The following is a 12,365-nucleotide window of genomic DNA, read 5'->3' as shown; positions in this document are numbered from 1 at the left end:
GTACAATGCCTTAACTCTTTCTCATCCCTTCATATTAAGAAAAAAAATAATCTGCTTGTTCAAAGCATTGCTAAATATGCTTCGGTTTACATCAATGTCCCAACATTCACACTTTTCCAGACTGGAAGGTTCAAAGTGGAGCCTGCTCACATCGTGGCATTGCTTCTTGATGAGCATTTTTAAATACAATGCTTGTACCTTCCTGATATGGGAAGTATTCCTGAACCACGGTTTTGCCAGTGACTGTAACAAGGCAAGAGAAAAACCTATGAGACAGGTCTTTTCAGAAAACATGAAGAACAGTTCCTGCTAAAACCCAGTACCAGGGATTACAGGATGACATATTTTGGATCAGTGCTACTGGACAGAAGGAAAAGCAAAATTTTATGTTTTCAGACTGTTAACATATATATGTTTAAATACTTGAGAGCACACCATCTTTAATTGCTGGAAGATGCAATTACTGAGCTGCGAAGACCAGCTCCTGCACAGCTACCAGTAATTAAAATGATGGTGAGGTTGCTGGTGTGTAGGTCCCTCCAAACCAGTCACAGAGCCACCTCTCCCCAGTCTGTCATCACGGGCACACCCTGCAGTGCCCCCACAGCTCCGGCTGGCTGTCCCTGGCTCAGTCCCTCATGGTCTAACATGCTGAAGCTTGTGTCCTGGATGACTTGAACAAGGCAGCAGGTCAAATCTCATCCACAGGATGGTCAGTTGCAGCCTAAATATCTTGCAGGCCAGGCATTTAGAATGCTGAGACCTCTTAGGGCCTGCACAGTTGAGAAAGAAACAGGAGCACCATTGACTGGGGTCCTTGAGAAGGACACAGCAAGCAGCCTAAGGTCCAAGCATTTTCACACAGCTAACTTGAGAATACTGTGCCACCTCAGCATGTGCCTGGGATGAGAGCAGTCACCAGCTCCACGAGCTTCTGCCGTGGTCATAGCTCAGGCTCTCATCCCTGAATTCTGTATGTCTTGTACCCACAACTGCGAGTGCTTCCACTGCAATGAAAGTCCCAGTAACAGGAAAAACACATCCTGGAACAACCACACCTGCAAAAACTAAAGTAGGACCAGCAGTAGTATGTAGATCCTTTGGCAGAAAAAGACACCCTTGCCCTTAAAAGTGAAGGCCCTGCTCTTATACTGCCTTCACTTCACAGCTCTAGAGCTACGGGTATTTAAGGCATTTCTTTAAATGCACAATACAATCAACTCATGGGATGCAAGAGAAAAAGTCTAAATAACAGGAAGCAATTGGAAATCAGCCAGGAATGAGAAAGACTATCTTCTCCCTCTTATGCAGTGACAGGGAAAGAATTCCAACCTAGAAATGCAATGTCAAATGATACAACACTTTCAGGATCTCCCCATCTTTTGGTCACTTTTCCTTGCCTTTCTGATCACTCTTGAACCCAGCAGTAAATTTTATCCCACCATGGCAGGCAGATAGAACCCCAAAGATAAGTTTTTAAAGTTTCCTTGAAAACAGGCAAAAGATTTAGTGGAGAAATGATCTCTCAACCCTAAGCAAGGAAAAGGTTGCAATGCAACTTTGTACTTGTTAGAAAGGGAATCAGCATGAGATACCAACCTCAATGGACAAGGCTGCAGGAGATCAGGCTTTGCTAATTCAATTATTCAGGAAACCATTTATTTAAAACAAAACCTCCACATTTCTGCAAACAGGGGAAATAGTCCTTCACCAGGCTCTTTTTCTGAACATACTGGAGTACACTACAATATTCTACATCTGACCTCAAACAGCTAGTTTCACCTTCTGTCACAACTAATAATTGTGAGGTGTGGAAACCTCACCTCAGCTAAATGTTCAGGTCAAACACACTAAACAAACTCCTCTCACCTAGGAAGACCATTTGCAGGACAAGAAATGGTCTTTTTGGGAGCACTGTGTGGAGTGAAACCAGGAACACCACTAGCACAGTGGTATACATCACACTGCACATACATCCTGCAATGTTCCTGTGACCTCGGAGGGCACAAATCTGGATGAGGGTGACAGAACCACCCTTGTCACCACGTAATGGAAAGAGGAGACCATGGGACAGGACTGCAAGCTCCCTTCTCAACCTGCAGGTGCCAGAGAGGCAGGCAGTCCCGGAGTGCACAGGGATCTCCCTCCTTTCCCCAAAAGCTATGAGTCACAGAAGTCATAAGATGGGCCAAGGTAATCCGTGAAAATATAGCAGCACTGTTTTTATCCTTTTCTTAAAAAGAGCACATCAGAATTAGAATTCTGGGTAGAAAATGAAAACCTGACACTCAAACTTGCGGCATATCTTTGATTTACTACATGGTATGATTTCTAAGTGCAGAACACTATTAAGGACACCTCTCAAGATTTAACAGACCTACAAAAAGAGCTTCATAAGCTTTAACAGCTACCAGTTCTAACCGAAAAATTCATCTTCTTGAACAACCCAGCTACAACATACTGTCCATCCAAAATGAATGTTAATGATCTAAATTACATTTATTTAACTCTGGAAAAAACATATTCATTGTAATAAAGATTTTCCGCAACAGCTGCTTTCTTTAACCATGATCTCAACTTTATTCTCTTGAGAATCACTACTGAAGAAAAGCCAAATGTAAAATCCTGTTTCCTGTCAATTCAAGCAGAGTTTTTATGTAATCAAAAGCATTGTGGAGGCCCAAGCCAAACTGTATTCTCACTGCATTCTCAAAATAGACACAAGCAAAGAAGCAACATTTAGCTAGCTTATTACAGCTCAGAAACCTAAATATCACAATTGTCTTCAAAGCAAGGTTCTACATTGCCCAATAAAAAACAACTGCAGAAATCAAAGTTTATAAATGGCCAAATTCTCTCAAAGAAAGTTTCCAGGGTCCATTTGGCAAGGATGCAAGTCACACAGTAATGTCCATTAAGATAATTTTAAATAATTTTGCAAATGCAAAATCAGCATGACCGAAGTACACTGAAGTCTGGCAGCTTGCCAGTGTACCCTGTAACAGCAATCTGGGCTGCAAAACCTCAATGCATTCATTCTGACAGGCACCACCAACTACACATTTAGCATGATTTGACTCAAAAGAAGTACCAATCACTCATCATCTACTTCACACCAGGAAAATCTTTTTGAGTGAAAATTAATTGTCATGTTAACTCACAATATAATTCTGATATCAGCTACAGACAAATGGCAATTACACACAAACAACAATTGCTCTTAAATAGCTCTGAAAGAGAATAGCAAAGTTCTCAGTCGGTTCTAGGAAAGCAGATCCACAGACAGAGGCATGCATAAGACATAAATAAGGCAAAAATGCCTGCCACAACAAATCCTCACGCCATAGGACATCAAGCACATTAAACTACTACATTTTGGGAAAAAATCGGGGACCTAACTTGAGAGTTGTTTTGTGTAACTCTTATAAAAGTTTCATCTTTCCTCAAGCACTTAATCTCTCTTTCTGGACATATGGGTTAACTTCATCTTCAGGGAAACACTGAAGGAGAGGCCAAATTCCTTCTTGATTTTCCTGCTTGGTTTTGTTAACAGTGACCACAAAATGTCTGAGGAAGCCTGGATTAGAGAGAATGAAGAGCTTCTATCCCTTTTGTTTTTCTTGTGTTTTAGTCATGTTATACAAACATGCCCTCATCAATGTTGGAATAAATCAATTAAAAAAGGCAAAGACCGTTTTTCATGTTAAAAATGTGACACTGCATGCTACTGAAACATGGGTTATGGTGTTTATTAACTTAGCCTACAGAAAGGTTACACACACTATGTTTGCTGATGTAACTCCAGCAATATGTCATATTTAGCATAGATAAGTCTTACATCAAAAGTAGTGCTTGAGCCAGCAAAATAAATCTCCCCAGGGATTTCTGGCATAAAAACTACATCCACCTTAGGGCTTTTGTTTCATCTTCAACAACACTAAGGAGTTCAGTTTATTTACAGACTCCAAAGTGACACATCAGTGTCAATGAAACACATTACTATCAGGGATTACCACACAGGCAGGATAGGGACAGAGGCTTCAAGAATGTTGTCTCAAAGGTTGGTCATGCTAAATCCATGCCATTCACCACTGAGCATCACAACAGTTTCACCCTCTTGGCGATTTAAGTCACTTCTCCATGTGAAAAATGCATATTATATGGCTCTACGTAGATATTTACTATACGTATTATGCTAGGTTGGAAAGTTATGCTGTATTAACATTTTAATAATATAGTAAATGTCGTTTTGTAATTAAAATTAAGCTTTAGGAGTTAAAATAGAAACTATGTGTGTGAGGTATTCTTTTTAGTAGCTCAAGAAAAGGAGAAGATAACCAAGAAATTCTTCCACAGAGACAACAATTACAAAAACCCCTACATTTTCCAGAGGAGAGGAATTCATGGCTTTCCTTATCAACAGAAACGAACCTCTTCAAGCCTGACTTAGACTCAGAGGCGCCTGGGGATTAACAGAAAATTTTTGACATGTACCAGACGAATTTCTTGGTTTAAATAAAATATATGCATGATCATGAAGAGTTTCATATATGCAATAGGTTACTCCTCTTAAGCAGTAAATTCTCTTTTAACGGTGTCCTTTTCCTGGCTCACTTTTGTCCAGAAAGAGATACCCAGCCCAAGCTGTAACTCTTTGTTGTTATTGTCTCATTATTGTCCTAACTCTAATTGTTTAACCATTATTACTGTATTTGCACTATTATTTTTATAACCATTTCATTTTTATTAAACTTTTATAAATTTCTAAAACAAGTGATTGCCGTTTATCGCATCCAGGAGGTACCAAAAAAAAAAAAAAAAGGCACAATGAAAATGCAAAAAGCCAGGAACCACTGTAGTAACAGCACCTACTAACTGCATGCTGTTGAGCTGCTCCACAAGTTGTTTCACAGCTGCCAAAATGGTTGTGGAGAAGCAGTCAGGGAGGACCCTGCACTAAGAAAATTAGCAAATGTGGTTACTGCTGTCCCCCAGGTCCACAGGACTGTGTGGAGAGGCCCAGGGCAGCTCCCAGGGGGCAAGGAAGGGGATGCATGCTCAGTAATCCTCCTGTCCCACTGAGGATTGAAAGAACCACAGACATAAGACCAAATCTAGCCCAGGATTTCAAACTACAGGAAATATGTAAGATTTTTCCCAGGAGGTTCACACAACAGCAAGAGCATAATCAGATTCTAAGGGTGGGCAGAGTGAGCAAAGGAAAAGAATTAGGACCATAAGGTGTTTAAATTAGGAAATAGAATTAGGACCATAAGGTGTTTAAATATACAAAACGAGAGGAATAAGCCGCTGGCTAGTCTGTTGCAGACAGAAGTAGTAATGGATTTCTATTGCGGAAACATATTTGTGAAAATAAAGCACAAAATAAAGTGCCTGGAGAATACGTGTAACATCAAACCAGAGAGACAACTCTTAGGAACAGGAGTCCTTCCCTTCACTGCAACCAAGGAGGAGATCTGGACAGGGCTCACTACTGCCCATCTCCTCCAAGTCATGATCCTTCATTTGTGGAATTGATTTACTGGGAAAACAGGTGCACCATGCTAAGATGAGGGGTACTGAATCCCCATCCCGTGGACACTGAGCAATGCAGGTCCTGCACCGCCCTCCATCACCACTTGCTCTCATCTCTCACTTCCTCTGCCAACACCTGAATAGGCCGAAACCTTCCCCAAGCCGCATTTAGAGGAGTTTGTGAAAGGCTCTGATAGGCAGCCAGGGGCTATGAGATTAGTTAAGACCCTTCCAATTCTTACACCGTGTGGTCTCATCGCCCCACCGCCTGCAGCCAGTGGCTACCATCCAACGGCCTCTGGCAGCTGTAAAGGATCTCTCGCCCCTTTGGGCATTGCTCCTCGCCCTGCAGGTTTTTGGGAAGGCCTCTCTCCGTGTCGGCCCCTCCACCCTCCGCAGCTGCCCCGCCGCGGGTGCGAGGAGCCGCTCCCGCCCGCCGCCCGCACCCCGGCACACAGCCTGCGCCCAGCCTCCTGCCGAGGCACGGGGGGAATCCACCGAGGAGACCGGCGGAAACACCGCTGCGGGCACTCGGAGAGCCCGGACAGGCACCCCCGCTGCTGCCAGGGCTGCTTTTCCTCTGCCGCGCCGACGGCCCGGGGAGCCCGGCCCGGAGCCCGGCCAGCCGCGGCCGCGGGGCAGCGCAGGGATGGGCGCAGCGCAGGGACGGGGGCAGCGCAGGGATGGGGGCAGCGCAGGGATGGGCGCAGCGCAGGCAGGGCTTGCCCACCCCGGCCCCCGCTCCCGCGGAGAGCGCCCACGGTCCCGGCCCCGCCGTCTCCCGAGCCCCCGCTGCCCCGGGCGGGCCCGCGCACCTGCTCCCCGCAGCCCGAGCCTACCTGGCCGGCGCAGCAGCGGGCGGACATGCCGGCGGCGCGGAGCGGGGCGGCGCGGCTCCCCGGTTGCTTCCCGCGTGCAGCAGCGCGCAGCGCTGCGACGTCCCGGAGTGGCCAGGGCTGGGCTGTCCTGGGATGGGCAGGGCAGGGCAGCGCGGGGCGCCGCGGGCGGGGCGGCACCGCCTCTGCCCGGCTGCCAGCCCGGCCCGGCCCCGCCGCCCGGCTTCCGCTGTCGTCAGCCCGCCTGCGAGCGCCGCTGCTCCGCGCCCCGAGCCCGCCGCAGCGGCGGCGGTGGCGGCGGCACTGAGGGCGGCTCCGAGCGGGGCCATCCTCGGCAGGCTGTCCTGCGGGCAGGGACACTGCTGGGATCGCTTGCCTGCTGATTTACTCAGTGAAACACCTGGTTTTGGGTAGCTGGAATCTAATAAATTCAGTAAATAGGGTATTTGAACATGCGGACCTTACGAGGCCGGGCATCAGATTGAAGTTTACAGTTTTTAACACTGTAGTGCACCAACCCCGGAGCACACGGCTTTGCCGCATGGCACACGAGCGCTTTCCTGCGTGGAAGAGCCGTGCGTTCCTAACAGGAGCTGAGCCCTTTCCTGGTGTTCCCGAAATTCATTCTCCAGCCTCAGCCGCCAGGAATCATGCGCAGTTCCAGGCATGGATTTCTCAGCCTCCCATGTGACGATAGAAGCTCGCAAAGCCAAATTCAGATATGACAGGCGTCGTCCTGTCAGATGATTGTGTGTTTACAAACATACCGCGTGAATCTGCCTGTAGATAAGGACAGAGACTTGTAGATAAGGGAATAACGAGAGGACCCATTAATTTTAGAAAGCTTTACTAATTGACACAGACTGCTGCTCAGCCAAGGTCGCGCTAAACTCCGGAACTTTGTGAAAAAGAACTAAGACTTAATAGACTTCTGGATATTACCTTCTCTGCCCAGAGTGGACTTAAGGCTAATTTTAATGATCATATATGTTGTACAGGAGGGCTACATATTAAGGAGATGTGTTGTAGGTGGATGGGGAAGTCTGTACTTCCACAGGACTCCATCTCCTTTGTGGACATTAATCTGTACCGACATGAATTTTCTGCACAGATAGGAATTAATACTGCAAAGCTATGAAAAGTAGAAAGTAAGAACTCTGTGGAAAGACTCCCTCCTTTGACTGCTTTGTATCCTTCTGCATGTGTGTGTGTGTGTGCATGCTGTAATATTTAATGTAACTATTTTAAACTCTATTTCTAGTCTTAACTGCTCCTGCTTTAGGAATTCTGTGTAATTAAAAGCTTGAATAGCGGTATGTATATGTAGATAACATAGCAACACCTACCGAGGAAACTGGCATGGATTGCGGGATGTAAAACCCCTTCCTCTTTCCTCCGGTATGCAAACAAATGGAGTTGATGCTTCAGGAAGTGAATCATCATTACACAATTTGGTGTTATACTACGGACTGAAGAGGCTACTTACCACGGCGGTGCAATGAATAAGAACCAGATCTGTACTTTGTTTTTAATGTTGTAATAAATGCCAATCGCTTGTTTTAGAAATTTATAAAAGTTTAATAAAAATAAAAGGGTTATAAAAATAATAATACAAATATAGTAATAAAGGTTAAACAATTAGAGTTAGGACAATTAATGAGACAATAACAGCAAAGAGTTACAGCCCGGGCTGGGTACCTCTTTCTGGACAAAAGTGAGCCACGAAAAGGACCCCGTTAAAAGAAAATTCACTCCTTAAGAGGAGTAATCTATTGCATATACAAAACACTTAATGATTATGCGTATATTTTATTTCAAACAAGAAATTCGTCTGGTACATGTCAAAAATTTTCCTGTTAATCCACAGGCCTCTGAGTCTAAGTCAGGCTTGAAGAGGTTCATTTCTGTTGATCAGGAAAGCCATAAATTCCTCTCCTCTGGAAAATGTAGGGGTTTCTGTAATTGTTGTCTCTGTGGAAGAATTTCTTGGTTATCTTCTCCTTTTCTTGAGCTACTAAAAAGAATACCTCACACACATAGTTTCTATTTTGACTCCTAAAGCTCAATTTTAATTACAAAACGACATTTACTATATTATTAAAATGTTAATACAGCATAACTTTCCAACATAATACATAATATCTACGTAGAGCCATATAATATGCATTTTTCACAATGGTGTTCCAAAAGTTGCATCTACTCAGCTCTGGACAAGGTATTTACCACTCTTACATGTCGCTGTAGAGACAAACACGACACACCAAGCAATGTGTCAAAAGCTTCTCGTTTATTTGCTGTGTGTTCCCTTTTTATACATTTCTAAACAAAGCATGTACTTAAATTATCGCTTAATTAAAGCACCTCATTGTGTTCATTGGTACAGAACAATTAATGTCAATATATTTGGCAAGCATTGACAAAAAATCTAAAAGCACGTATTAGTTTCTGTTTCTTTAACTGCAAAACTGCAAGTACCCTTTTAATTGTCTCTTTTTTGTCAGTTTCCATGCCGATGTCCTTGTCTTCTTCTTTTCACAGATATACATGAATCTTATCACCTCTTCCTGCTAACTCAGTCATTTGGCTCACAGACCCACTGTCAGCCCCCCCGAGAGTACAACATTAATTCTGTCAACCAGGTGGTTATTAAGCTGCAAAAGACACCAGTCTGGGCATCTGAGAGAGCCCCAGCACAGCTCAGGCACTGATGTGGCTGCTGCTCCTTCTTTGTAGAAGCAGCAAAAGTCCCAGCCTCAGGTGAAGACTCCTCAAGCCAGGACTGGGGCTGGAGGCTCAGCACACCTCCTCTGATTTATAGCTCCTTTCCCCAGAAGCTGCAGATAGACTCAAGAACTGAACAATGATCAGGAAAGCAGCATGCCCAGTCAACAGGAAAGCCACTGGTCTGTTTAACTTTGAAACACAGTCAACTTCCCAAAGAATGTGGTTGAGACATGGGCACACAAGGATCACAGCATAGTGAGAACTCAGCAAACTGCAATCATCTTCTATTTCTGTCCCAGACTTCTTGTACAATTGCAAGACGCTGCCTGGTCAGGCTTCACTTATTTTCCACATCTGCAAAATCAACTCAAAACATGAAGGAGAATCTGAGGTTTAGTTTAAAAATGAAACTGTCTTACAAAGAGGGGCTGGTGAGGGTGATGTATGGGCATGATGGAAGAGTACGAGGGGCTGTAGCACACGTCAGCATGTCTGTGATAGCAACAAGAATTCACTGCATGGGAAGCACCATTAATTCACTGCTCTGTGCAGGTCTCTTAATGCCAGCCAGTGCTGTTATGAACTGATCCAGCCTCTGCACTGAAGAGAACACCAGAGCTCTGTAATGGCTTTCCAATCAGTTACAGCACCCTAGAGCACTGGGATGTGTGCCTTGGCTTTTCCAGTAAAAATTCATCACCAGAAAGGCTTGAACTTCCCCGCTGTGTTGCTGGCAAACATTATGCAGACTAATGGCAAAGCAATGTGCAGATGTTACTACTTGGAAAGAATTGTCACTCTCAAAGTATCAGTGCATTTAAAATAAGGTTTTTCCATCAAATACACATTCTGAAATCAGAGCGGGCTGATCTGATTTACTGGGCAGAAATCTTCAACCAGTAGTAATTCCTCAATATCTCCCTTTTGGCTGGGGGCCTCTTTGAAGAAATGCTAATTGTGATTTAGGGCTTTCAAGTGACAGGGAATTCACAGCATCACTAAGGAAAGGCAAATTGCCTTGGTCTTGCTTTGTATAGGGAATTTCATGCACACAGACTTAGAGAGTTCTAGTAAGTCAGGAAGAATGGAGGCATGGAGTATCCCCAGAGGACAAAAGACAGCCAAGGAGTACCCAAGTGTAGAGGAATTTTTAGAAGAGCGAGGTCATGGTTTATTGATAGGGGGTTTGAACAATCCCTGCTAGCAGGGAACAGTAGGAGAGTCTGTACAGTTCCTGTGCTGGTCTTATAGGCCTTGAATTAATAAGAAAGTAGCAGTTGTAATAATTTAGTGTGCCTTCCTCACGGATGCTGAATATGTGTAACAACTTGTTAGGCCTTCTCAAGGATGTAGAAAACAAAATGCTATTCATAAGGTAGAACAAAAGGTAAACTATATGCCAAAAAACGTGGACCAATCATTTAATGTATATGTACTTTTAGACAATCACCAACTGTTTAGCTGTTCTTGCTTTCCTTTCTGTAACCTGATAAAAGTAGAGTACAAGGGATAAACGGAGAGATCAACCCTAATCATATCGATGCCTGTTTGATACTCTGCTCCTTTCTCGCAACACCCGAGATCTAACTTAAACCTGTGATCTCCATTTAGGTGTCAGGGAGCAAAGAAGGAAGCAAAGCACTGGGTTAGATGTTGTAACCATGGGGCAATTCTCAGCAGAACCCTGGTCAGAAGCCAGCTGTGCCCTGGGAGCTAACCGGTCTCCTCACCAGAATGTGCACAGGTGGAGCTGCAGAACCTGAAGCATGTCACTGGGGCAGGTCACAAGAGAGCCAGCCCATTTTTAGACATACTAGTGGCCTCTGGCACATCAGCTTTGCACAGGTGACTGGGAAGGGTGTTATTACCCTCAGATGCCAACCACAGTTTCACTTGGATGTGTTGCACGTTTACACATACCTGCTTTACTCTTCCCACACCCATTTCCACGTGGATTATTGTGACAGGAACAGAGGTTCTTACCATCCTCCTTCACTGTGAGAAGAATACAGTATTACTACCTCTACAGAGAACTCAAAAGATGTTTGTGGTGAAGCAGAAAGCTTTTTGGCGTAGCACAGGGAAATCCTAACTTAGCAGGAATGCTCAAAGACTCTCTGTTTCCTCAGGATGAACCAACCCAGTGTATTTTGGGGTAAGAATATTAGGAATTGCATTGTTTTGTTCTCATATTTTGAAATAAAGCTGCAACTCAGAATGATGCTTTCAGTGTTATGTCATTTCAGGTTTTTTCAGTAATTTTTTTTGGTTTGTGTCAGTTGGCAAAATGAAGAGCACAGAATGAGAAGGAGAAATATACCACTTGTCTGTTTTCCAGGTGAAATTAAATATGGCAATTTTTTTCCAAATGTAAATGCGAGCAGAAAGAAAACAAAACCAGAATGGTCCATGTTACATGTGGTGGTCACTTCTGTAAATTTAGAATTTGCATGCCTGTTAAAACAAAAAAAAGCTTGAAATTGCTTTTTATTTTGCTTGAGCCTAGTAGTTAAGAAACCAGGCAAAAACATGGTTATGGTAAGGAGAAAAATGTCTATGTGTGTGCACACACGTGTTCTGGAAACCACACTTAGATTCCCAGCCAGAGTTCTGACACAGCCAATGACCTTACTGTTTGTTCCACAGCTGTTTCCTGTGGAAAAGATTTTCCAGTATAGGGAAGCAATATGCAAAGATGTGATCAGACAGAAGTAACCTACTTATCACCAGTAGTTTTACTTGTGTGTCACTGCAAAATCATCTGCGTTGTAATAAATGCAAATCACTCACTTTTGGGATTTTTGGAAATTTAATAAAACTAAAATGGTTATAAAAAACCAGTAATACAAATACAATAATAAAATTTAAACAATTTAGAGTAGGACAATTTATGAGACAATAAAGACAAAGAAAGTTAGCCCGGGCCACAACCCCTCCCCTTCCAGACAAAGGCTAGTCAGGAGAAAGGCACCCTGGAGAGAAATCTCTCTCTTTTTCAGGAACCTCCTCATAACTATGCATATTTTATTTAAAACAATCGTTTTCAGCTGTTACTTGTCTTTCAATTCTCTGGCGTCTGTGAGTCTGGTTTAAGTCCTTGAAGAGGTTGCTTCTGTTGATAAGGAAGCTATAAATTCTTCTTCACTAGAAGATTTAGGATTTCTTGTAACTGTTATCTCTGTGCAAAGAATTTCTTCTCTCTTTCTTGAGCTAAAAAGAGTATCTCACACACATAGCTTCTATTTTAATTACTAGAGCTCAATGTTAATT

The 12,365-nt window shown here is 43.7% G+C and overlaps 1 protein-coding gene across 1 annotated transcript in view; it reads right to left on the bottom strand.

The window, feature by feature from the left end:
* The window catches only part of SERINC5 (serine incorporator 5), a 41,756-nt gene extending 34,808 nt beyond the window's left edge, over window positions 1–6,948 (bottom strand). The window contains 4 exon segments of the mRNA XM_063422322.1: window positions 6,375–6,665; window positions 6,667–6,705; window positions 6,707–6,760; window positions 6,762–6,948. Coding sequence (XP_063278392.1) covers window positions 6,375–6,665; window positions 6,667–6,705; window positions 6,707–6,760; window positions 6,762–6,914 — 537 coding nt within the window. The 5' untranslated portion in view covers window positions 6,915–6,948.
* Between the last annotated feature and the right edge of the window lie 5,417 nt (window positions 6,949–12,365).

The sequence above is a fragment of the Prinia subflava genome, chromosome Z (genome assembly GCF_021018805.1).
Source record: "Prinia subflava isolate CZ2003 ecotype Zambia chromosome Z, Cam_Psub_1.2, whole genome shotgun sequence".
Lineage (NCBI taxonomy): Eukaryota > Metazoa > Chordata > Aves > Passeriformes > Cisticolidae > Prinia > Prinia subflava.
The sequence above is the reverse complement of the archived record's forward strand: the minus strand, read 5'-3'. Positions and strand labels throughout refer to the sequence as shown.